This window comes from Dendronephthya gigantea, unplaced genomic scaffold (assembly GCF_004324835.1).
Source record: "Dendronephthya gigantea isolate DGI-Jeju-01 unplaced genomic scaffold, DenGig_1.0 000032F, whole genome shotgun sequence".
NCBI lineage: Eukaryota > Metazoa > Cnidaria > Anthozoa > Malacalcyonacea > Nephtheidae > Dendronephthya > Dendronephthya gigantea.
In genome coordinates this window covers 971,968-997,843 of record NW_021163042.1, presented here as the reverse complement: position 1 = coordinate 997,843, position 25,876 = coordinate 971,968, and the positions used below count along the sequence as shown (strand labels likewise).

Here is a 25,876-nt window from a genome sequence, read left to right as displayed (position 1 = left end):
TCTAAAGCATACAAATTCTGGATATCTGTTGGACGCGGAAACCACTAATTAATTTGTTCTGCCAACGAGACTCTAACGTGTAGCATCTACGACGAGGTCATTATTAGATTCAGTCGAATATACAACAAAATTGCACCCAGAAAAGACCTTAAAATGTTTTTATTTAAATGTTCTGTTTTAGGTTGTCCATTACCTAACGGTCGCTTGTTGAAAGTTGGCGAACAGTACACCAACGATGAATGTACAAGACTTTGCACGTGTAATGAGAAAGGCGTGTCAGCTTGTGTCGCATTATGCCCTACCGCTCCAATAAGTGTGTGTAGCCCTCCATTGGTCCAGAAAAGAAGCCGCGTACCGACAGGTCCTGCTGATGGTAAATGTACATGTGAACAAGTCATCTGCGTTGAAGAACGTATGTGTGAATTATTCTCGTTTAGAGTATTGCTAGAAATTGTAGAACTATATTACGCTGATAATTTTGAGGGATGTTCCTTACTAGGTTACTCCACATAAGACTACACCATAATGTACTTAACGAAGGTTGAATAGTTTTTTTTAAGGTTTTTTATAAAGGCTGAGAGAATTATCCATTCCGTACACTTCTTGCTGTTTTCATCTGCTATATATGTTGTTATTACATAGCAAGTAATAAATTAACCTTCCTCTTATTAGAAACAACAACAGATAATTCAACTGAAGTTACCGTTCCTTCTGGTGCAGGTGAGTTTTGTATCAATGTGATCCTTTCATTGGTAGCAAAGCTGGGTTTCGAACATGATTTTTTAAAGCCATATTTTCAAATATTCAAGGACTTAAGATACAGTAGAACCCCCGAGCTCCAAAAGGAAACGAAAAATACGCTCTTTTTACCAGGGAGCACTGGCACTTTCGTGAATTCCGAGCACAACCTTGGGTCTATAATGTTGAGGAATTTACTGGAAATAATGTTTTTAACTGAAAATTGAAGATTTATTGTAGTATATCGAGCAGATTATATCAAGTATTAACGCAAATTGTTGGTGGTGTTTAGACGAATTAATTGACTGAACGGTGCTGTTAAAAACTGGTTTAGATTTACTATCACAGTATCACGTTTTGAGATTAATTAGAGTTCATGTGAACTTTGATGAAAAGAAATTAAAGTTAGTACGAAAAATCGAGGGATTGGGTCAAGCGAGTACGAGTTAACTAGAGTCAGTAGAGAGAGAGTTGCTTTAAAATGTACCATCTAATCAAAGAAAAAGTAAATTTAGTTCAGGTTTGCGAGGAGTTCATGTTTGCCGGGGCTCTACTATATCTCCATTTCACTGCATGTATATGCATATCGATTAGGCGAATTATTACAATGTATTAAATTTATTCTATTTTTTTCAGTCAACCAAGCCCTTGGGCGTTACGCTTCACAATCAAACGTGAGCTTAGGAGGTTATGCATATTTGGCCACAGATGGCATAAGAAGTGGCAATTACGGCGATTCCTCTTGTACCCATACACCACCTGAAGAAAATCCATTTTGGTATGTGTCATTTGAACCCTACAAAGTCAACATATCAGTTATACGTATCACAAACAGACAGGACTGCTGTCGAGAAAGATTGAGTGACTTCGAGATACGAATTGGAGATTACTTTGGTGAAGATGCTGAGAAGAGTCCAAAATGTGGCGATCGACATACAATAAGTGGAGACTCGAAAGTTATCTCATGCCGCGGAATGGTTGGTGGCTTCCTGACCATCAGAATACCTGGAAAACGCAAGATTTTAACCTTGTGCGAAGTCGAAGTCTTTGGCACTCGTAAGTATTTGCAAATATCGCTGTGGCGGTACAGGGCCTACAATACAATTGTCTGTATTTAAAAACCTCGCTCGCACTCGCCTTCATTTTGTGTAACATAGATTCACAGATTCACAGATTCAAAAGATAGCTCTTCTATCTGTCCGACTGCTTTTTTTAATATTGCGACTGTTATTCTGCTATGGTTTTCTTGATTGTTACGTTGTCTTATATATAGAAATCCCAGGAACAGACACATTCAGACGTCGCCGTCAACCACATGGTCCACGAAGATAGAATACTTATAAAATATATACTGTATTAAGAGCTAAGTAAATTATTACATTTTAAATAAACAATTGAAGCAAGACATGACATTAATGATAAATCTATAGACTTATATAGTAGAGTTTGTTCAGATAAAAAGTTGTTGTGTATTATTTAACCTAACCTTCTGTTTTGTTTAAAGAGAATAGTATATGTCTTTAAATAATATTTGTGATTTTATCATTGTATTTAATTTATTTCTATTCTGGAGAGAACGTGCCGTGGGGAACATTCCTAAAACAACAATTGCGCACATCGCCGTTAGCAAAAAACAACAATATTATTGAAGCAAGGTTCCGACTTTTCGGTTTTTTCTAGAAAATCATAAATACTGAATACTCGTCTTAAAACGCAGTCTTCAAAACACTGTGATTACTATAGCCAAATTAAATGATTGTCTCTACAATAGAAAATCACCCATGGAACAAGGCCTAATGAAAAATGTACCTTATAAATTATAAAATCAAAATTTTCTTGTTTACTAGGCTAGTTATAAAGGCAATCATAATAACCTGCGCTGTTTTATAGGATGCTAGCTTTAGTTTCAAGTTGTCTTCTTAACATTTGTGCTCTGAACACAATAAATGGGCTCCAACTTATCCCCCCCCCCCTCAACCTCTCCGCATAGCAATATCGGTGCGGTAATATTTTAATATATTATGTGGAAAACATTCAGTATGTGGAAAATTTTATTTGTTATATCATATAATAATAGGATTCGCGCATGTTGACTAGCTGTTTTCTTGTATGTTGTTTTAGAGTAATTCCGTGAACAATCTCATGAGACATCGCCGGCCCGTCTGCGAAGATAGATTAAGACTTATAGAATATATACAGTATTACAGTAAGAGGTAGCCTAAATGAATTATGTATATTTATGGCATGAACAATAACTATTGCTGTACGCCATTACAATGTTGTCAATAATATTATTGATGAATTTATTTAGATTTAGTCTTAGCTTGGATAATGCTCAGATAAAAAATTGTACTGTCTTTTCAAATCTGCAATGTATGTCTTCAAATAATCTTTGTGATTTTATCATTGTATGAGAGAGTTATTAAACAATATTATTGAAGCAAGGTGGTTTTTAATTCCGCTAGCTAGAGTTCAGATAAATTCATACAAAAAACCGAGCGCAGGCCGAGCGCATATTCTCTTGGTTTTGTCCTCCCAGACGGGGATTTGATTATATATTGCGTATCGCTCCAACGCTTCGTGCTCATGACAATGAACCTGCTGTTTCGACTATCTAAAATGAGCTCTGCTACAGGTTGTATCATAAAAAACGCAACATTTAAGTAAATATTCATGAGAATATTCGATCTTTTGTCGCTGAAATTATACTAATATTGAACATTTAGTGTTGGGTCTTTAATAAACACACCGTGTAAATGCATTTGTCGTGAATATTTAGGTTGATGTATAAAATAATACTGCTACTTCTGTGCAGTCAAGTGAGTCAACAATGGTTGATCTTTGCAGAAAAAATAAGGGCAAAACTACAACGGTGAAATTCATTTTTTACGACAACGAAAACGAAAGTAAAATTCATTTTTACGACAACGAAAACGGTTTAATATAAATGCTGTTAAATCTTTCGAAACTTGGCTAGACAGACTGGCTCACCCAATTGTGGTATGACAAAAAATAGCCAAAAAAAACTTCTAGACGTTTCGATCTTTTGTATAGTAGAAGAATTCCGATAGATTGTATGTACATCATTACAGACCGTCATAACCCCAGTTTAAAATATGTAACAAAAGTTTTGTCATAACTACTAAGAAACTGCCAATATAACATGTCTGCATACCAAATATAATATGGTTTTCTATAATTCTGAATGAATATGAACTAGATTTCTTATCCAGAAAAATGCGAAACATGGGAAATATGATCAACTTTCAAATCAGCAGACCTTCGTTTTTTAAACTTCCGATCCATTGTTATGAGCAGAACCGATGCGCAGAAGGCGGACCGAAATCGCAGGGAAACAGGTTCTATTTCCAAAGAGTGAGGAATATTTTAGGGCTGGCTTTTATTAACAGCTGCTCTAGCTTGGGTCTTAAAATTGGTTATATTATTATTTTCTGCACTTTCCAAAAACCTTTGAAACTTTACCATTCTATTTAGGGATTTCCCCACGTTTCGTCGTCTGTCCCCCCCTGAACGTTACAAGCGAGTTCGAAACCAAAGAATATTCTCTGCGGTAATTGAATAGTATTGGCTGCTTGTGATTAGTTGTATTTTAAAATATAAAGCAACGCTGTATGACCACAACAAGTCTATATACTCTATACTATCATGTGTTTATAATAGAAGAATGGTTTTTGAATCAGTTGTGGTTAACCTTGTCAACACTTATCTTGGCAGATATATCAAAGATTTAGATTCTTCAAATCTCGATTTGAGCATCTGGCGCGGTATGTTGCTATACGACCGTCTATTAAAGATAAATACCTCGCAATGTTGACATAACTTGAGGCCGGTATAAATGTTTATATGTTTTTCTTTAACATTAAATTTGTTTTTATTCCGTTTAAAAGGCTCAAAATCAACAATTAATCCCAATGTTATAATATCATTTGCTTACAAAATGTTATTATGCTATCTGCATTATATTCATGTATTTGAATGAATTAATAAATAATCATTAGATCATTGGATTGTTCGTTGTACAGACTGGCTCAAAAGACATTTCCAGTGTACACTATGTGTTTAGATAGATATACATTAGGAATTGTATGCTTATCACATCCTTGTGGCTTAATTATAAAGTACACAGAGCTATTTAATATTTGCCTTAATCCACTCTTTCCCTGATCTCCCTTCAAAATATGCTCATGCAGTGTATCATATGTTCTAATTTTTTAAAAACACGATATTGTGCCAAACTGAATCATCTCTTGCCTTCCACCTCAAGTGCTGAGCTTCATGTACTAATTAGTATCAAATGATATTTTTCTATGCATATACAATTTATTAAAGATGTAGGAAGAATGCAATGTATTAGAACACTTCTGAATGTCAAAAACCCACTAAGAATTTGTTGTATGTTGATCTAATTTTTATTGGCCCATGAACAGCTGGAATTTAAGGCATATACCAACATGACTTGTTGAGTCATGTGAGACCATCTCTATAGTTCTGACAATAGGAATATTTTAGACATTTACGTATAATTTTTTTTCAGGGGATGTGGTGCTCAACAATCTGACACTTAAAGATGATGCACTGGTAAATTTCTAAATTATATAATACAGTATTTTTCAATTAATCTAAAAACATTGCAAAGTATGTATAGGTAATGCTGAAACATGAAAATAATTATTTTTAGGCTGAACTTGACTTGCCTATTCAGGTTAAATCTGGCAATATTGGTATGTATATTCATCATGCATTGATATGTACGCTCTGGATTTTATTTGGCTGTCTCTTGTATTTCACTCATTGACATTAGGCAGCCTAGCTCGAACCCTTTTTGGAAGATATACAAGAGAAGCTTGTGTTCAGCTGGTTCAGCTATTATTCAATAGTTCAGTCATGAGTCACTAAGAAGAGCATGCCCTCAAAAGTGCTTGTATTGGGATGAATGCAAGGATCGAAGAAGCTTTGCTTTGTTGTCAAGATTTTTTGCTTGTGCCGCCCAAACAGGACTTACATAGACTAGCCTCCAGGGTTTTTTGCTCGGGACTTATGGTTCTTGATTTTTACTAAATAATATGAATTGAGCTATAACCACAAAAAGGTCGGTTGGCAACCCACTAGCAACCACCTGAATTTATTAAACTGATATGTATTTAGATATAAAATAGCTATTATTGACAGTTTTTTGTACTAAATATTTAGTATAATTATAAGTATTTATAAGTAAAGCAAAATTATTATTTATTTATAAGTTACCAGCGAATTTTTTTTAATATTCTTTTATATACAGGTAAATTATCAGCAGAAATCCCCTGGTCGAATATATATACAAAGCCAGTTGTTGTAAATATTGAAGATGTATTTATTCTTGCTGCACCAATTACAGGTGAATTATATAATAACATATTATGCTGTGAGTTGTGAGTTACCTCCTCCCCTTTTAGCTGTAATATCTATCTGCCTAATTCCCGGTTCAGGGTCGGATTCCGTTTTGACACTGTACGTCAAAGTTGTTTTATAATTTTTTCTTGTATAGAGATTATCCATCATAGAATAACACGTCTCTTCGAGTAAAACTACTGTTCTTAAAGCGCCTCAATTTTTTTGTTTAATTAATCCTTTCCAGAAATTGATTATGATGAGAAAGGCGCTGAGGAATGCCTGAGAGCTGCCAAGAGAAGGAGGTTGCAAGCTATAGATAAATCAAGTGAACCATTAAGTCATGAAAATCCTGAGGAATCCCAATTGTCCGACAGCTACACGTTTGTAGAAAAATTAACCGCCCAGATTGTCAAGAATCTTCAGGTATGCCTGTTGTTACAGGTTAGCTCTGTGTGTGTGGTGACGTACGTAATTCAATATTCTTTTCGGCGAAGATGCTTTCTCTCGCAAATCAGACACCTATAACGGTACTACACACTTTTTCCTCTCTCTCTCTCATTATTCCTCTCTTATACGGATAAGTTGGATTCATCATCCTTCAGAATATCAAAGTAAAACAGCCATTACATGCTCCGCAAATTAAGATGTTTCTCCAACGGACGTTATGATGCGAACTTACTTTTTCGGAAAAAAACGCCCTTCACGCATATTTTGCGACATCGTATTTGTCTGATAACTTTGATTGAATTATACAGTGTCTTTTTTAGATTTTCATAAAGAATATTCACATTCGCTATGAAGATAAGGTGAAGACTTTCTTGCATATTTATCCTAATTAATTGATTTTATTAGTTTTCTGGTACATGACTCGGCAGTCGGTATAGGATAACAAATGTACAGTAGGTCTTAATTCAGAATTAATTTGGAATTATTAATCTTATTCTCGTGAATATTATTCCTTTTTCGGAGGACAATGATCTTTGCGAATTCGAAAGATTTTCTTATAATTCTGTTATATAGATTACAACTCCTGGCAGTTCATTCGCTATTGGATTGACATTAAAGCATTTAACCGCAGAGGTAACTATTTAACAATTAGACAACGAAGGCGAGTTGTCTAATTAATTCAATTTTATACGGTCGCGCGAGCGAATTTTTCCCAAACGTTCACCAGTACGAATAGACAATGGTTGAGTAGCCAGTCAAAATGTAGGATTTGTAATAGACAGTAGTCGGGTGTATACTAAATAAAATTATTCAATAGTTACAATAAGAGGTTTAAGATCTCCAACGGTTGGTTCTTTATATACGCACAAAATGTGACTTAACGGGCCAAGTTCCCAACCTTCACCATAATCAAATGCAATGCTATTCCCATTTCGTACCTTGTCTTATACATAACTTTACCAAAATGTTGTTGGAGGATTGCACTTGCAGACGTTCGCATTTAAAAGAAAATACCTACTGACAGTACTTTTCTTCCACTTTATATCGATGGAATTATATACAGAGATGTCAAATCGATTGCTTTAGGTGAAAGAACCAATCTTTTTTCAACGCAGCAAATAGACGACATGCATGCGTTTAAGCTGTACATGCAGTTATTTTTCATAGTGCCATGCAGCACGTGTAGTCGACATATAGCAATGATAATAGCTTGCTTTCGTGTCATATATCTATATATGCTTTTACTTACACTGAGAATTAATTCAGATGCCTCGATCACGCTATTTTTAACGTGATAAAGTGCGTGTTTGTCGTCAGAGACCATGCAGATATCCTATCAAGCAGGAGGGGGTCATGGGGAGTCAGAGAGGATATTTCAAAGAAGTTATATTTTTTAGACCACGGATGAATATTGGAAGCCATGTGTAGTTGAGGCAACCAAAAAGACAATTTTTAAGGTTAGATTATTGCACTATCATGTATACATATGCATCTTATATTTGAATAGTTCGCAATTGCTATAGAAAGTGCTCGCATATTTTACTTGAAAATAACTTCTTGCTTTTATAGTTTATAAGTCTCGATTCTTTTGCCGTTTATTGGAATACAAATATTAACGAAAGTCAGTACGGAGGATCAAAAGATTGGAAGGTAGATCTACTTGGTATACTTGTGTTGATCGGAAAATCTGGACACTTAACGGCGAAATTTATATTATTAACTATTTCCAATTATTTAGTCATCACTTCGTTCTGACATTAGAACGAAAGAAGCAAAGAATGATGATTACGAATATGGTAAAAGTTTACAGTGATAATATTCTTGAATCCAGAATTTAAACCGCATGCCTCTAATACTGCGCAATCATTCATTATATATGCTCATAATATCTTTTGTGATCTATAATATAGTCCTGGAACCATTCTCTCTCGAAGCGCATGTGGAAATTGATCAAAATTCTGCAATGATAAACAACAAACCAAAGGTATGTATGAAAATGAAGATGAAAGTTAATGGTTCAATTGTAATATCTTCATGCATGCAGTCTACGTTGCTGTCTGCTGAAATTCGAACTAAAATATTCAGTAAAATTATACGAAATGTATTGACTGTCAAAAGTTTCCTTTTCACATGTTATGGAAAATCGTAATTTAGGTGTATATTTATCATACATATGTCACTCTTTAATGCTTGTAGATCACCGTTGAAGTTATTCAACACGACATGATCCTTAGTCTTTCAAGATCCCAAGTTAGTATATATTGCAAAATGCCGTACATCTTTACTCGTTTGATTGAAATTTTGGTAGAAATTGAATCGCACGAATTTTTTCTCATCAACTCGTTGCTTTAATTTAAAACAAAAGGTGAATTCGTAAAGTCAAGAAATCAAGGGTGGGGCCTTTAGAATAATTTTTTTGGCCATGAGAATCCCACCCATATCATGTAGGAGCTAGGTACATGTATTACACAATAGTTACTGTTAACGTTATGTAAAACCTTTAAATATAGTTTCAAAATTTGGTCCATTTGATTGAATCGTTTGAACTGATGATTGCAAACGAACCGTACAAGAAATATCGTCCAAATGTCCCGCTGCGAAATAACGCCAAAATCTGGTAAGATTTCATTCATTGTCAGATGAAAATACAGTGATAATAACCTACTGTAGCTATATATTACAATAATCATTATTGTATCATGTCGTATTGCATTGTGTGAAGTACAGTATATGTTTCTTGCTGTCGATGATGTATAACACACTAGCTCGCTTTATAGGTTAAAACGTGTAACAGTGTAAATGCATTTCGTAAACAGTCAAAAATTTTCTTATTTTAAGATTTAGATCCCATCTGCGTGTTCTTGTTGATGATTTTTATGGGATTTTTAGGTGGAAATATGCAATAACTGCCATTGTGAAAGAGAATATTAGAACGTGGTCCTGGCAGAACATCAGAAGACATAGGTTTGATAAATTCATAATTGATTTCTATACGTTACAGTTCACTCATAATATTTAAGGCCATCTAATTATACCAATAAATCATGTGATTGCCTTATTTGTCCAATAGGTCCCTTTATCATGAATACAAAAATGTGTACAAAACGAAACTACTTTATGACCAAAGAGGAATTAAGAATGTTTCAACATCGTTTAAATCTAAAATACATGACATTGAAGACGAATTACAACTTTCATCCATTCTCATAGCGAGGGAACATGCTCTTGCCGAGGTAAGTATATACACCATGCATATAATTACAGTGCGTTTCCAGTGAACAGGCTACATGTAGTACTGTATCTCGTATGTTATTTCCATGATAGCAGAGATTCTTCCCCAATAGTTTAAAACAAATCCTGGTATTTATGAAGACGTTAATCTGGAGGAAACTTCATCTGGCTGGTGGAATTGGATATTCGGTTCTAATGAGACGAATTACGAATTGTCGGAAGGTACTGTATACTACAGGGCACCAGGTTCTGACGAACGAAATGAAATGTGAAATCTAATGTTTATTCATGTGTTTAATTGTTTCAAACTGCTAAAGAATCAAGCTCGACTAATCGTATCGAAGCATTTGAGCTCGTGAACGCATCCATGAGCGTTACCCTTTAAAGCCCGCATACATGCTACCCAAACGTTATCAATTGATTTTTTTGTTTTCCAGAAATTGAGATCTCCTCATCCCTATCACTGTCTGCTTTATCTCCGTCGGAAAAACAGCGTTTATACGACGCTCTTGATTATTCTGAAAACGTCGAGGATACCAAATATCCCAAAGAGGTTTGTCCAGATGCATGCATCCTTAATGTTTCGCTGTCTCCACACGACCTGATCATCAGTGGCGTAGCCAGCCTAACAATTTTTTTACTGCTATGCTAATATTTTAGTTTTTCATGATGACTATCAAAACAACAAATTTTTAAAGAAATGCATAATGATGAATAACTTATCTAAATCGTGAGGGGGGCTACGTCACTGCTGATCATGCTTCAAATTAAAATGGACCACATATTTTAAATTTGTCATTCAAATATTCAGAAATTTGTCATGCAAATTTTTCGTGATCATAATTTTTCATGTACATATTTCCGCAACTGTGCCGTCTACTGAATTGCTGAGCAGGGTTAATTGCTGAACCATGTACGACTATACTGTTTTATTTCCCATTTATTCCAAAATGCCAAGCTTTATATGTTTGTTTCCGCTTAATTTCGGTGAACGGCATTACATTATCATGCACATATTGTTGCCGTGTATCATGCAAATCATGCAAAACTACAATCATTGACAATTTCATTGAAACGATGAATCATTTTGGCCAAACGAATCCCCCCACGCCCCCAAAACAATGTTGTATTGTTTTGCAGCGAAAATTTTTGAGTGATTTTACCTCACTTACGTCAACATTGATTTGAGGGGGGGGGGCGGGGGAGGGAATGAGGTGAATAATGCTAATTTTGAGACTTTCGTAAAAAAAGGGGATGTTTACATGCCATGTCCCAATATTTTTTGTCAATGATTGTAGCTGTCGGCAAATGAACGATTTTTAACCATCGCAGGACATTTCGTTACTGTTTAGTTTTTTAAAATCTAGTTAAAATCAATATACACGTAAAGTAAAGATGTCGAATTTCAAAAATTTAATGACGTGTAATAATGTAGAAAAACCAATTTAGAAAAACCATACCCATTCACCACGCCCATTTTTTCGGCAAATTCGATACACACACCCCCCCCTGCTTAAACCGCTTAGCGACGGCCCTATGCACATAACAATGTTCCGACGACCTCTTTTTCAGTATGTCAAATACGTGTTGTTATTTTCGCTGGAACGTTTCGAAGTGCATCTGATGAATGAATTAAGAAGGTAATATTTATTGGTTCATCGCAAAGAGTAATCAAGGTTCTCAATCAGGTTAATCCTGTTGGAAAAACAACATTTGTGCTGTAAATGCAGTTTGAGAACAATGTGGATTTCTTAGGAAGATTCCGAAGTTGCGTTTTTAAGTAACACCCTGCACTGGTGATTACGTTTCTAATTGCATGATTTTCTAGAAACTTAAGTTTTGTGTCGATGAGTGGTGTTTCTGGATCAGTTCAACATCGACCATCTTCATCGAATACAAGGTAAGGATTGCACTTCAACATCAAAAAAAATTCCAATGAATGTAACGATATTCTACATCTCAAAAAAGTATATACGTATATATATTCAGTGCACGTCTGACATTCGAGTTTTATAATATAAAGAATTTTGTCCTATTTCTCTCTTTCTTTAATTAAGCATTAAGCACTTTATTTCATTTGATTTAATGTTATACTTCACACCCTTAGATGTCAAAATGCTTTGTCTAAATTTGAAGTGAAAAATGCTGTATGCAGCATAGCGTTGATTTTAGAAAAAACTTATCACATATTTTATATAGTTTTAACTTGGATGTTAACGATATTATTCTTTATGGTCACGGATCAAAATTGGACGATGAAGCTTTACCTAAATTGTTGTACCTTCAGACAAGGGAAAAGGGTGAGTCTGATTTAATAACACATACAGATCCAAGTACGTCGTTTATTAGCCGTATACAATTAACTAATTAGCTTCTCTTACTGACGGGGAAAATGTAAATCATGTTCATTAACTTAATAATATATATTTATAATTATAATTAAGACATACATATATGTATGTATATAGCCTACATTCATTTTTTTTCTTCTGTGTAGATAGCCATTTGGCATTTTTTGAATTTTCGTTTGAACTTAACCCGATACATGTGTCTGCAGACTATTCTGTCTTTCTTAAATTGGAACCAGTAAAAATTGTTCATGATACGGTACGTACAGTATGTTGAATTACTAAGTAAGTGCGTGCATAGTTTTTATATTCGTATACACTTACTGTAATGCAGTATTTTATTGTCGCTCTCGTTTGTCTTGTTTGTAGCTTAATTCCATAATTCTCTCGACTTGAAGACAATACAACTGCAACATATATGTAACTTGTAAAAGTAACCATTATGACCTGTATGTACTATTTTTTAGAATACTGTTATGCAGTTTGTGAATTTCTTCAACATGCCACAGAGCAGAGCATTGCAAGAGTAAGTATATATACATGTATCATCATCCCAAATATGCAGATGGAAGATTATATATACGATCATTTAAGATGTCGAATTGTTCACTCTAGGGACGCTCATTTATGAAATATTTCTTTCTATTATGTTATGTAGGCTTACCGAAGTGGCTTCTTTGGGGATAATCGAGATTCAAAATCGTACTCGAGCTGGTCTGGAATACGCCGTATCACAGCAAACTGTAGGCTATGTGATAAAAATATGTCAATACAACATTACTGTATATATGTATATATATACAGTAATGTTGTATATACAGTAACGCCGTATACCACTGTATATATATACATACTGTATATATGTATATATATACAGTGGTATACGGCGATGTCCATAGTGGTAGTCAGTGATTTTTGAAATGTAAAAAATGTATTGAATGAAATGTTAAATTTTCTTTTAAAGATTTTCTATTTCGACGTCAACCTTAAAGCACCTTGCATTGTTGTTCCTGAGTTTGGAGCAATGGAAAAGTAAGATAAAACCTGAGAGGAGAATAGAGGATTTTCACGTATTGTTATAATTGTAAGGATTGATTCTGATCTTACCTCCTGTTTTGTAGGCCCGGTTCAGTTTTTATTGTCGATTTCGGACACCTGACTATTAAGACGGATTTGAATTCCAAACAGTCATTAATTCAGGTAGAGTGAGGATAATCAGTGTTACGTTTTTGCTTGATCAATCCAATTCTCTCATATAACTTGAAGGGGAGAAACGTGATAAAAGTATGGTATGATAGTGACTTTGATACTGGAATTGCGCCTCTAACTTATATGTCTCTTATATTTTACAATTTCCACAGATATATCAGGCACATTTAACCTTATACCATGGGATAATTGTTCAAACGCCCACGCATTATGGCTCTTACTTTCGGCCCTTTGTTTAGCCAGTTTGGGCCCTGTACATAATCGATTATAACAAATAACATGCAGGTATACCGTACTTTATTTTCCATATCTAAGGATGCAACTGAAAGCGAATTGGAAAACATGTTATGTGACAACTTTGATGTCTCATTAAGCGACATGCAAGTTCTTATTGCAAGTAAAGGTAAGTAAGCTATAGGCAAATAACAACATTTATTTTTCGTGTCCGTTGTATTCGTGTACTGTAGCATGATCTTTGTAGCATAATGGCTTCATTCAAAATCTTAACCTTAGCTGGAATGTCCATTTCTAGACGATGATTGGTTGTCTGCACATGCTCAGTCAAGTTCGCCATTCCATTTGTTACCCTCTTCTGAGATCACTTTAGAAATTCGAAGAAACACAAACAGCGTTTACTCCTCATTACCTGAGTACGTCCTTCATCTATTATTAATTACTCCAATTCGAGTGCGTCCTTCATCTATTATTAATTATCCCAATTCGAGTACGTCCTTCGTCTATTATTAATTATGTAGGTCAAGACATATGTATTGAGGCAACACTCGAAAGAGAACTTTTTTACGATTGAAACGTATTTTCCGAAAAAACTTCTGCAAATTATTTATATGCGACCTTAAGCGGAAAATGTCTCGCAATTTTCAATGTCACTTGCTTACAGCACCAAAATAATTTGAATGAGTCCGCATAATGTTTGCATAACTAAATGACGTATACACAGCAGTGGACTTTCTGGGACATTATTTTAATGGTGACGAATGGATTGACGTATATCCATTGAATTTATCCCCATATAATTATTGCCATTGTCTTTCACTGTCTTGCGAAAGACAATTACAGTAACTGCCTTTCTCTCTTTAATTTGACTGTCGATGTTCTGAATACTGTCCAGTTGCATGCCTCCATTCGAAAGGTTCTATCACAGCCGTTTGCTTTCATGTCCAAAAATATAAGTGGATTCTTCCACATTAATCTTTCAATCTTCCACATTAATATCCATCTCGTTTGATGCATTGAAGGACTATGCATTTATATTTCTTGTACTTAACGCCTGGTAATTGTAATCAGTGAAATTATAGGACTGTCTTGGAAACTTTATTCGTTTCGGAATTTCGCGACGTATAACATGAAACAAAGAACACATTAACAAGTAATCTCTCTATCTAATGTGCAAGAAAAATGAGTGAATATGTAACACAAAAAGGCAGCTATTGGCTCAAAAGTAATTAAACGTTATTTTTGACTGATCTGACCAGGCCATATATGTGAAAAGCTCACATCACGAATTTTTTTTTTCTGTTTTCCTTTTTGGCCACAGAAATACGATGAAGGGAACTCTCCCACGGCTTGAAATCAAATTGTCAGAAGAAAAATATCGGCAACTTATGCAGGTATTTCCATCAATGCTGTTTCTTTTACGGTGTTTTTCAACCGCATACTTCAAACCTCATTTTATATTTTATTTTCTAGTTTATCTCCAACCTTCCTTTACTCACTGAACCTTTGGATGACAATGAAAAATACGGTTTATCCCACACAACATATCCAGTGGTAAGATAATTTTTGCAACAAACTGTATCTGCATGTAAACTTTTAAGATCTTGAGAACTACACGCCATCGCGTCTTCAGTATTCAAAATAAATTCTAATGAACAGCGATGGCTAGTGTTTGTCACAACGTGTTAGTTTGCGTCGGTGAAAACCACCTGCCTAACTAACTCGATCAGTTAACTCGATCAGTTAAAACCCCACAATAACCGCTGATCTGTAATCTATAACGTTTGCCGTAACAAATCCTTTTCCCCAATCCAACCAGTGAAACCAACCTAATTCACGCCCGCGATAATTTAAAATTAATTTTTGATTGCTAGACCCTTTCTCGGCATTCTTCGCGAATGTCCTTAGTGGAGGCATCCGATATTCAAATCATGACACGTGAAGCTCTAACAGTTTCGAGTGAACATCATGATGGAGAATCTTTCTACGACGCTGAAGAAAAATTCATACATATCGATGGTATGTCTTTGTTTACAATCACGTGACGTTTTTTACAGACGTACAACTTCATGGCGTTCTCGTGATTTCATGGCAACCAAAGAACGATGTGCACTTGTGCAACAATCCTTATTTTAGCTCATTAAGCGTCACTTTACTTGTCATCTCGACCATTGCATGCCTGGGCTATCCTGGAAAGTGTTTGTTCTCTGCAAATGATAAAACTGCGGATTAGGATTCCTATGTATTTGTTTTCTTAAGCGGCCAGGTAGACGCTTCTTCATTCAAAATTCACGAAGTCCGAGGCAATTCTCTGATTTAATGAAATCTTAAGTCCGCCAGCTAGGCAATCTCGGAAATTCATCGTCTCTTTTTCAGATGACGAGGAATGGGTTTTAGCTCCCGATTATTTCGAAGAAAAGGATCCTGAGATTGACAAGGAACGTAATAACAGGTGTGAGCATGCAGTTATTCTAGAAATCAATTCCCTCGACGATGACTAATTCTGTAAAATATTTTCACTTATGGACATCCAAGGGTCGTGCATAACCTAAGGCTCCGTGTTGTACTCTACACGAGTGATTCGTAAAATAATTATACTTTTTTCTGATCTCCAGAATAAAGAGAGATGTTGCTTTTAAGGCTATATACATTGTTTTTACGATTTTTTTTAAACTTCTGTTGCTAATTAATTTGGTAAATCTTCTTTTTAGCGGGACAGAAAAACATCCAAAGGCGAATAAAATTAAATTGTCGGCCGAGTTTTCCATTGAAAAGGTGCGATGAAAGTTGATGATCAGCTTTATGCACATTTAATACTACAGTCTGCTCCTTTTAATCAGAAATATCTACCACTTGAATTGCACCTCATATATTTATTTACATTGACTGATATTCTTGACTAAATCCACCAAAAAAACGCAAAAGGTTTAATGAGAGGGATATTCGTGTTACCATTTCTTCCTCGACATAATCCATTGATGTTCTTTTGTATTTCATTACAGGTGTTTGTTGCGTTCAACAGATTCATACAAACAGTGGACGAGCCGTACATTTGCTTAGAAATAAATGAGCTCAGCTCAAATATATGTGTAATGCAATACGAGATGACTGTTTCCGCAAAACTTGGGTCAGTTCACCTCACAGATTATTTGTTCAGAGGTTAGTTGGATGATTAGTGTACAAACCCAGTAGTTGAACGGCAATTCTTTGTTCATTATGTGTAAAAATAAAGATTCCTTCGGCAATTTTGAAGATACTATGGTGATTATATATTAAGAAGAAAGTGCTGTTCGTGAATAATTTTATTTTTAAGTTAATCTGTTGATGTCAGTTTTCACAGATTTTGTTGTCATTATGTTCCAGATGTCGATAGCGGTCCACTCGTAGTTCTCAGCTCTATAGCTGAAAAAGAACTTATATCACTTTTCTACAGAAAGGTATGGTCAGCTTACTTAACTCAGTTTCATTGTCGTTACCCTCTTTTCCGTTCAAGAAAGAGAATGTTTGTTATATTTATCTCTGCATGATTGGTTTATAAGGTGGATTCAAACTGCCCGTATATGGATGAATCGTTTGATGGTGTGCAATGTTTAATAAAAACCGAATTCAATGCATTGAATATTCTGCTCCATCGAGAAGGGATAACAACATTTCAAAATTTCATTCTGTCTCTCATTGAAAGGTGAAGTGTTTTTACCCAGTTTAAAGTGTCACACTATAGTGCTTACTGCTATATGACTGTACAATGTTAGCTTCTCAATTTGCGAAAAAATAATTCTTATTTCCTTTGCGACTTATTTGATATGGTCAATTTGATATTTAGGAGTGAGAAACCAAACTTTCACAAGTTGGGTGAACGAGTAACATCCTATTTAGAAGTTATTCCGGAAGGGGTGCAATTGGATGTTGTTGCACTGAACAGCGAAAGTGAGTGAACACTCTGTAGATATTTAATCGGCAATGGTAAATTTCAAACATCGTTTCATCCTCCACACGTACAAATAATTCTGTATTTAAGTGACCATTGCAATTTGGTATTCTCAAAAAAATTCGTCATTCGTTTAAGAAAACGACGAGACTCCGGCACCTTTTGAAAAGACAACGATTGAAACAACACTTGACGAGGTTCACATAACATTTAGTGCAAACAATGAACACTTTTCCCTCACTAAAATAAAAGGTAAGATTTCTTACGTGTTTTGCTTGAGTTATAATGTAACAAGAGCTTCGAATTTTCATAGATTGCAATTTTTCAATAATAATCCGTCAGTTTTTCTCTCTCCCTTGCCCGGGATGAAATGGCTCATATACTTTTGAATACATCCTGCCCATGCACCGTAAGTGAAAATGAAAATTATCTGTGTCTAATTATTATTGTAAGGCCTCCGTGTGGACTCGTTTCTCGAGGATAAACAAACACACATAAAAGCAAGGTAAATAAAAACTGTGAAATTTTATGCGTAAGATGAAATTCGAATGTACGTCAACATGATGGATTTTTTAAAATACTTGTCATATATACAATAGACCATTTTTTTCCGATTCTTTTTCACAGATTGGAATATTTCACCGTTGAAAACATCACCGCGAATACTTCGTATAATAAAGTAAGTTTATATGAATAACGTTTGGGGTATGAACTTTTTATTTCGCAACATTATATATTCTGCGGTTTTTCACGGATTAAATACATGCCTAAAATGAGTGTAACTGGTGCGTAGCTTAATTAACTGAATTATTTCACATGGATATTCAACGACTGAGTTATAAATTGCATTAGATAATGCTTTAATCTTTTATAGATTTTAACAGTCGACGATGGGAATTTGTGTGATTTTGAAGTACAGTACTACTTTATATCGTTTTTCCCGCCATGCAAGATTATTTTCGGATGTTCCCGCATGCATGCATGAGTACAATAGACATACTGTTGTACGTAATGATCCATCCTTATTCTTTTCGCTTTTTCCTCCATTAGGCTACGATTTATTCGAAAACGAAGAGAACTAATCCCACCAGTGTGGACATGGATGTCCGTTGTCGTTTTGGCAGACTAAAATTTGTGTTTTTGCATAAATTTGTTTCAGAGATACAGGTATTTCTGTGATTCATTATGTGCTTGCGATATTAGAGAAAGCCAATGTACAGTATATTTTATAGAGCAACGTGCAAGGTATTTGTCTTTCTTTTGACGTACTAGGAGTTCTTCGCCTCTTTCGCAAGTCCTGAAACACGACAGTATGCTCAAAATGCAACCACACAGGCTGTACAAATGCAGGTACATACCATCGATACCCGTGATATAATAGTACTATAATATGACATGATCTTACCATCAGCCCAAACCTGTTGATGTTATCATGTGGTGAATTTCAGTATAATAATATACGTACATTTCAATTGTAGAATTGTACAACTACATTACTGTTTTAACTTTCATATAACTGAAAGGGAGGTCACGAAGGTCAAGACATATAGTCCATAAATTCTTGTCATTTTCCAATGTAGCTATATTTATTTTCAATTAATGCGCGCAATTTTCATTCTGTAAATTTATATAGGTCGAACAGCTTCAAAAAATGTCACCAAAAATCGGTCTAAAGGTTGATATTAGCGCCCCAGTTATCAAAATTCCCCTAAACGCTATTTCGAACGATGGTATCATAATTGATTTGGGCTCCTTGGTTATTCGTAATAAACTGGAAGAAAAAGAAACTAGCTGTGGAGGAATAAAAAATAGAGTGCTTACAGATAATATCAAGATTACTTTGGAATCCTTTAATGTTATAAGGTTTGATTTTGTTTTTATGGCTCGGGTGGCTATCATTGTATGGCTTCACCGCAGGGAAAAATCTTGGAAAAAACTTTTTAGAGAAAGGGGGTAATAGATTGATACCATGGGAACATTATGATCTACTATTAATATTATGCAATACATGGTGTGTCTAATTGCCAGTTTATTGATACCATGGTTACCAGGTTCTATATAGTAAAGGAAATTTGAACCACTACATGTACCGCATGTTCACCACCACAGTTAACAACTAAGTCACTAATTAGTAGTGTCAGGGAAAAGTAATTGGAATTTATCGTTTAAATTATATAATAAGTAAAGTTTTAACTTTATGTAATTCAGATTCAACCCCGCAGATTCATGGACAGGAACCCACAATCTTGTTGATCCAACTGGACTGGATATTGCGTTATCAAGATGTATCCATGGATTACGTCATCAAATGCCAGCCACAGAGATTGAAGCTGTATTACGGCAGCTAACGGTACGTACACATTGCTGATGATATATCAACCAAATTTTTGTAATTTCTGTTCCCAATTGAGAGAAAATAAAAAAAAATCGTTTTATGCCACAACATCATACTACAATATCTTTTCACGTGAATATATAAATTTAATTTTACACATTTTTAAACTTCTTTAGTTGTTTCTTGTTTTTTTTTCGCGCAGTCATATTAAAAAAATAACGCTTTATGCTGTTATTCACTTTTCTTATAGACTTCAGTCGATGAAAGTGATTTCAAATTGCTGATAGGAATTTGGGTGGAAAATATACAACACACATGTAACGATTATTATTAGTTCACCATTGTTCATGCATGATGTAGCACGCTTGTAGTATGACCTTTATTTTAATGTTCAAAAGTATTTTTAACACTTGTTCAAAATCGAGTATATATGAAAAAGTTTCAACGTGCAGGTGAATTTGTCACTTACGAAATTGCCAAGGTTGCAAGTATAACGTTTAAAGTGAAACTGGCTTTAGAAAAAGACGCTATAGATGTAAAATCTCGTGTTATATAGTGTTGCAAGAAACATATGAAGATGGTAGTGTCGACGAGTTGTCCCAAATGCCAGAGGCTGAACAACATTTGATTACTTTTGTTGATGGTAAAGATTTTAATGTTGAAAAAGTAGTTAGGTCGGATGTGTGATACCCATTTAACTTATAAACTGTGTTTCTTATAATGCAAACGTTGGTTCCACCAATAAACATGCACAACGATGTATGGTGTTATATACAATTACATACATTTCCAAACCAAGATATTTGCATTGATTTTGAATTATCTGCAGACAATATACGTGCACTCTATAACGATTATATTATACCTTGATCTACCTTGATCCGCTAGCTTGGGCGATCTTTTTCTTATTGACTACAGTTCATTTGGTAAGATAAAGGCGACCATGCTTGGATTCGCGGTTTGTGCTTTAATGATTCCGTGTATCCATTAACTTCATTACCGTCACGGCTGTCTGTGATATACAGTACTGATCAAAAGTATTCGAAACTGTGTTTCTTATAATGCAAACGTTGGTTCCACCAATAAACATGCACAACGATGTATGGTGTTATATACAATTACATACATTTCCAAACCAAGATATTTGCATTGATTTTGAATTATCTGCAGACAATATACGTGCACTCTATAACGATTATATTATACCTTGATCTACCTTGATCATTAACAGATTTCTTCACCAATTAAGGTCCGATAAAGACATCCCAAGATGTTAGCAGTGAAGTGGTTAACATGAAAATATGTGCTGTAATAGAATATGTAAGTGAATTGCATGTGATTGAAAACTATATGTATACTAGTTAGTATAAATAAATCCTGTTTTCGGAAATGCGCGTATAATTCAGATTTTGTAATTTTGCTTTCCAGGTTAGTTTGCAGTTCCCGCGTGCAGTGAACAAGAAGAGACTACCCTATCTTGAATTTAATGCGCAAAAGCTAAAAACAGAAGTAACGTTTAGTGAGAACAACACGTTTGGCTCCGCTAGCTTGGGCGATCTTTTTCTTATTGACTACAGTTCATTTGGTAAGATAAAGGCGACCATGCTTGGATTCGCGGTTTGTGCTTTAATGATTCCGTGTATCCATTAACTTCATTACCGTCACGGCTGTCTGTGATATACAGTACTGATCAAAAGTATTCGAACACCTCTTTTCGACCCTTACAAAAAAGCGTCGTCATACACAATTTAAAACAGAACCTATTTGAATGACTATTCCTATATTATAGAGCGTGATATTATGTTCTCCCTAGCATGCAGTTTTAGGAATTAATTGGTCACTCCCAAGTACATTTATGACCAAAGAAGTGGCATCTACCTCTACTTTTTTAAAATTCAATTATGTGAATTGAGAGGTATAAATCGTTGAATGAAACCATGAATTTTACTTGTGTTTTAGGCAGTCTTATAAAACCACTGTCAGTTTTGGAGTCATCGCGGAATAATGATCTTATCACCGTACAATTTCAGCAGGTGCTCAGTAAAGCTTAACTCAATACTGAGTGGTGTGTGCAGCTGTTTTCAGACTTTTAAACATTTTCAAACATTTTTGACTATTCAAACTGACAATTTTAGGAATTATCCCAATCTACTCCTCAAAAAAAGACACAGAGGTTGGACGTCTTGGCAACTATAATGAAACTGCATTTTGAAGAACGATCAATATTAGGAATTCAAGATCTTCTCAAGTCGTTTACAGAAAGGTTCCATTCCTGATTCCTCTCTTTATAAATATACACTAACTATGAATGCTCCGAATAAGGGAACGCGGCAATGACTATTACGTAGATATTGCGGGTGCATGTACATTCTACCAGAATGCATTGCTGTGCGAAAAGCGAGCCGTGCATTCAAGTCAGTCAAAAACACCAACAGTCCTCAGGATTTCACTGCATTACCTCGATGATTGCAAACAAAACGATATCCTTGGGTTCAAATCATCCACTTAATTCAAAATGTAACTGTAAAGCTGCATGCATGGGCAGGGCCGTAGCTTGAAGCTTAATTGGGAGTGGGGTGCGTATTCATCGTCTATGCCCGACTGATTTCTTTTGTGCGCTTTTGTTCCTATGATATATATGCATATCAACATGACATATATGTATATCAACATGAGTATATGAATATACACGGCACCCCCAATAAAGCAGTCTAACTATGGTCTTGTTCTATTTTGACTATTGTATGTAAATAATACTATATGCCGATTACAGTTTGTTTATCAATGCTCATTCATTTCAGGGATTATATAACATAAAACCATTAAACCCATGTAACGCCATTTTTTGTAGTTTGAAAGTATTAAACAATCCTGCTGGTCACGAGCTAGATGAGTGCGCTCAGGATGGAAAAAATAGCCCCGAACAAGTCGACAGTGATACAGAAGATGACCTGCCCAAAGGAAGTGATAATATGAAACTTACGGTGGTCCTTGACAAACTTGAAGTAATTTTAAGTCGCAAAGAACGCCAAATTGTTGGAGTAATTATAGAAGGTAAATTTATGACATTTTATGAGATGTTTCTCAGGTAGCCTTTCCTGCATGTTTGTTTATAATTCACTATTTCCCATGGAATTTACTTTGTCTTCGCATGCTGCTGAGAAATCTGAATCATTAAACTAAGATCTGTTGTTTTGTATATTGTTATTTTAAAGACTGATCGTACTTCCAAATGGAACTTACAGATCGTACTTCCAAATACTATCTTTCCGTTAAAATCAATAGCTCAGTTAAATTTAATAATGTTGAATTGACGCATTTTCAGATGTTTATACTGAAGTGGTTATTGATGATGAGAAGTGTGTAGTCATTTCAAGGTAACGGTATGAATTGTTTTAGAACTCAAAAATGCATGGAAATGTAATCAAATTGGTTCTTTTGGACCCCATGATTCTGGATGCCTTTCAAAGAATAATTCAGTATATGCATTTCAAGTATAGGACATGTCTTTTGTTTGCCTTTGCAATTGTACTGTCAAGGTGTCTCAAAAAAAACGCAACCACTTAAATATGCAGGAACATTAATACAGCTCTAAAGCGCAATAGATAAGCACCTCTGGGAATCGAAAATTGTTCTTAAATGACTTAATCCTTCATTTAAATTGCTAAAAGTAATTGTAGCTGAACTATGGTGCAAACCCGAACAATATTAATATTCTTGCATATTTAAGTGGTTGCGTTTTTTTTGAGACACCCTGTATCATATATATAGTTAATTGCAGCTATTCTGATTTTTAGACAAAAAGGATTGTCAGTTACAGATTTAGATCCATTATCCAACTATTCAAACGTGAGTACCGTTCATTTATAGAATAATGTTTTAACATGTTTCCTAGAGCTATAGGCTGTGATAATAGGGCATCTTGTACTTATTTTTCAGGTTATTTCAATTGAAGCAGATAGATTGTTTGATTTTGAGGTAAGTCATCGCCAAATATTTATTTATTTTTCAAAACTACAATGTTGTCCTTCATGCAAAGGAATCGTCTCCTGTCGCCTTCAGCTTGCTTTTGTAAGTTGCATACAGTATCGTGAAGCGGTTAATTCCTAGCTTTTTTTTAAATTACCATTAAAAAATTAAAACCATCGTGTTATATAGTACCGGACTCTTCCAAGCACAGTGACCTCAACCAACCGCGAGAAATTTCTTACCACTCCCCATAGTCAACTGTCTCTAAATATTGGAAAAATTCGCTTTGTATTTCTTTACAAATTGCTAACAGACATACAGGTAAGAGAAATGGTAGTCTTCTCATTGTCTCTTTCTGTGTCTTCTTTGGTTTACATCATGTGTCATTTGTAGGCATTTTTTCAAAGTCTTGTTAGTCGTGAAACTACGTCATACAGTTATGAGCTCGCACAAAAGACAGTTCAAGAACAGGTGTGTGTTTTCGCATAGATCACAACACATCAGAACTATTGATGTGTATAATTATTATTACTTTTTCTCTGGGAGGCAAATTAGTCTCCAAAGTCCGGAGAGATTCGGAGCACAATTCGTTTAACTTCGGAGGGGGTGAAATCTTTACAACAGTAAATTGTTTTTTTTTTCATTTTTCGTCAAATAATGGATCGCTTAGGAACTGTTCAAGAAGATTCTCTTTAACTCACTTTTTCTAATATTTAGCTTGAAAATATAGAGACGCAGGGAACAAAGATTGCCCTCAAACTATCCATTGCAGCACCATTGGTAATCTTACCAAGTCATTCTAGAGCAACTGATTGCCTTATCATAGACTTAGGCTGCCTAAATGCTAAGAACCAATTCATTCTGCGAAAGAATATGGATAACGCGGACAACGAGGTCGTCGTTGATAAAATTGATTTCGATTTAGAATCTGTACAACTGTCAAGGTATGTTTATAGATAATGACGTATTTGCTATCCAGGGTCGCCAAGAGAGGGGGGAGCAAAAGTGGCAATTTTTCCCTGCCACTAAAATGCTATAGGAAGGTTCAGGTCATTCATTCTCGCATGCAATAGTACAAAGTTGCAAGATTTTTCCCCGGGCCCCAAAAACTCTCTGGGCGGCCCTGGTGCTATGATTGGTGCTATGTAGTCTACGATATTTCGTAGGAGTTTTACGCGGTAATGTAGTTCGGCCATGGTTATTTTTAGTGTTAGGTATCACACTTGGAATTAGTAAGTATTGTAGCTATATAACAACGGAAACTTTATTTTGAAATCATCCTAGAGACTGATAAATTCTTATGTATTCTGCTTTATGGACAGAATCTCATCCAATTCTTCTCTTCTCAGTTTAATTTATTCTCAGTTTTATTTTAGTTGAATTTGTTTTCATGTTTTGTTTTCAGGGGTGTGCTGGATTTGGATTCAAACACAATGGCCCGTCGCCTATTAATGAACCCCCTGAAGATGACCTTAGTAATAATGCGCTCTATGAAATCTGAAGCACGTTGGTTACCTTATTTGAGCTTAGAAATAGGATTGGACCATGTTGAGGTAACCTGCAACTTCTGGTCTTAACCGTTAATAATATAATGATAGGTATAGGAAATGTCGTGTCATTTCCTTGCTTAATACGCCACTGCCCCGCTATATGGACTAGCGAGTCAAGATATTGCTAATTATTCACTTGTAAATATTTAGATGAGATTAGACGAAGCAGATTATCAGTTGCTCGTTTCTGCAATGCAACAAAATTACGCCGAGTCACATGTCGTTTTTGATAGCACATCAGGTGAGAACACCTAATATATGACGTGTAAGAAAGCCGCCTTTTTTTAAGGAATAATACGATCAGCCTAACATTATTAATCATCCATTTTATCGTCAACCATGCAGGTTTGTCCTCTGGTGATGTATTTGTTGGTGAGCCAAAAGATTATTCAGATACATCAAGGGGGCTTGTTCAAGAGAGAACAATACAAGGTACGGAAAGGTTCACAGGTTCACGCTTTTCAGTAAACTGTGAAACGAGGAAGCTAGACATTAG

General features: G+C 35.1%; 2 protein-coding genes across 2 annotated transcripts in view; both read left to right on the top strand.

The window, feature by feature from the left end:
• The window catches only part of LOC114524971, a 65,579-nt gene extending 63,298 nt beyond the window's left edge, over positions 1-2,281 (top strand). The window contains exons 40-43 of the mRNA XM_028546229.1: positions 182-412; positions 673-720; positions 1,375-1,794; positions 2,012-2,281. Coding sequence (XP_028402030.1) covers positions 182-412; positions 673-720; positions 1,375-1,794; positions 2,012-2,070 — 758 coding nt within the window. The 3' untranslated portion in view covers positions 2,071-2,281. The remainder of the gene's footprint in view (positions 1-181; positions 413-672; positions 721-1,374; positions 1,795-2,011) is intronic.
• A 2,022-nt stretch (positions 2,282-4,303) lies between these two features.
• The window catches only part of LOC114524861 (vacuolar protein sorting-associated protein 13C-like), a 39,571-nt gene continuing 17,998 nt past the window's right edge, over positions 4,304-25,876 (top strand). The window contains exons 1-60 of the mRNA XM_028546064.1: positions 4,304-4,523; positions 5,294-5,337; positions 5,438-5,480; positions 6,038-6,133; positions 6,374-6,552; positions 6,897-6,935; positions 7,150-7,209; positions 7,974-8,033; positions 8,146-8,226; positions 8,315-8,372; positions 8,487-8,560; positions 8,773-8,826; positions 9,087-9,193; positions 9,466-9,540; positions 9,647-9,809; positions 9,921-10,029; positions 10,245-10,360; positions 11,380-11,447; positions 11,636-11,707; positions 12,007-12,107; positions 12,305-12,414; positions 12,623-12,681; positions 12,814-12,898; positions 13,120-13,187; positions 13,277-13,355; positions 13,680-13,767; positions 13,897-14,014; positions 14,920-14,992; positions 15,072-15,152; positions 15,473-15,617; positions 15,975-16,050; positions 16,310-16,373; positions 16,601-16,757; positions 16,962-17,035; positions 17,138-17,280; positions 17,422-17,525; positions 17,665-17,778; positions 17,980-18,031; positions 18,154-18,205; positions 18,401-18,439; positions 18,577-18,693; positions 18,799-18,876; positions 19,160-19,389; positions 19,735-19,876; positions 20,112-20,178; positions 20,418-20,504; positions 21,111-21,181; positions 21,290-21,446; positions 21,821-21,894; positions 21,997-22,124; positions 22,713-22,915; positions 23,187-23,238; positions 23,659-23,710; positions 23,801-23,839; positions 24,020-24,151; positions 24,224-24,301; positions 24,548-24,774; positions 25,236-25,383; positions 25,531-25,621; positions 25,726-25,812. Coding sequence (XP_028401865.1) covers positions 4,424-4,523; positions 5,294-5,337; positions 5,438-5,480; positions 6,038-6,133; positions 6,374-6,552; positions 6,897-6,935; positions 7,150-7,209; positions 7,974-8,033; positions 8,146-8,226; positions 8,315-8,372; positions 8,487-8,560; positions 8,773-8,826; positions 9,087-9,193; positions 9,466-9,540; positions 9,647-9,809; positions 9,921-10,029; positions 10,245-10,360; positions 11,380-11,447; positions 11,636-11,707; positions 12,007-12,107; positions 12,305-12,414; positions 12,623-12,681; positions 12,814-12,898; positions 13,120-13,187; positions 13,277-13,355; positions 13,680-13,767; positions 13,897-14,014; positions 14,920-14,992; positions 15,072-15,152; positions 15,473-15,617; positions 15,975-16,050; positions 16,310-16,373; positions 16,601-16,757; positions 16,962-17,035; positions 17,138-17,280; positions 17,422-17,525; positions 17,665-17,778; positions 17,980-18,031; positions 18,154-18,205; positions 18,401-18,439; positions 18,577-18,693; positions 18,799-18,876; positions 19,160-19,389; positions 19,735-19,876; positions 20,112-20,178; positions 20,418-20,504; positions 21,111-21,181; positions 21,290-21,446; positions 21,821-21,894; positions 21,997-22,124; positions 22,713-22,915; positions 23,187-23,238; positions 23,659-23,710; positions 23,801-23,839; positions 24,020-24,151; positions 24,224-24,301; positions 24,548-24,774; positions 25,236-25,383; positions 25,531-25,621; positions 25,726-25,812 — 5,740 coding nt within the window. The 5' untranslated portion in view covers positions 4,304-4,423. The remainder of the gene's footprint in view (positions 4,524-5,293; positions 5,338-5,437; positions 5,481-6,037; positions 6,134-6,373; positions 6,553-6,896; positions 6,936-7,149; positions 7,210-7,973; positions 8,034-8,145; positions 8,227-8,314; positions 8,373-8,486; positions 8,561-8,772; positions 8,827-9,086; positions 9,194-9,465; positions 9,541-9,646; positions 9,810-9,920; positions 10,030-10,244; positions 10,361-11,379; positions 11,448-11,635; positions 11,708-12,006; positions 12,108-12,304; positions 12,415-12,622; positions 12,682-12,813; positions 12,899-13,119; positions 13,188-13,276; positions 13,356-13,679; positions 13,768-13,896; positions 14,015-14,919; positions 14,993-15,071; positions 15,153-15,472; positions 15,618-15,974; positions 16,051-16,309; positions 16,374-16,600; positions 16,758-16,961; positions 17,036-17,137; positions 17,281-17,421; positions 17,526-17,664; positions 17,779-17,979; positions 18,032-18,153; positions 18,206-18,400; positions 18,440-18,576; positions 18,694-18,798; positions 18,877-19,159; positions 19,390-19,734; positions 19,877-20,111; positions 20,179-20,417; positions 20,505-21,110; positions 21,182-21,289; positions 21,447-21,820; positions 21,895-21,996; positions 22,125-22,712; positions 22,916-23,186; positions 23,239-23,658; positions 23,711-23,800; positions 23,840-24,019; positions 24,152-24,223; positions 24,302-24,547; positions 24,775-25,235; positions 25,384-25,530; positions 25,622-25,725; positions 25,813-25,876) is intronic.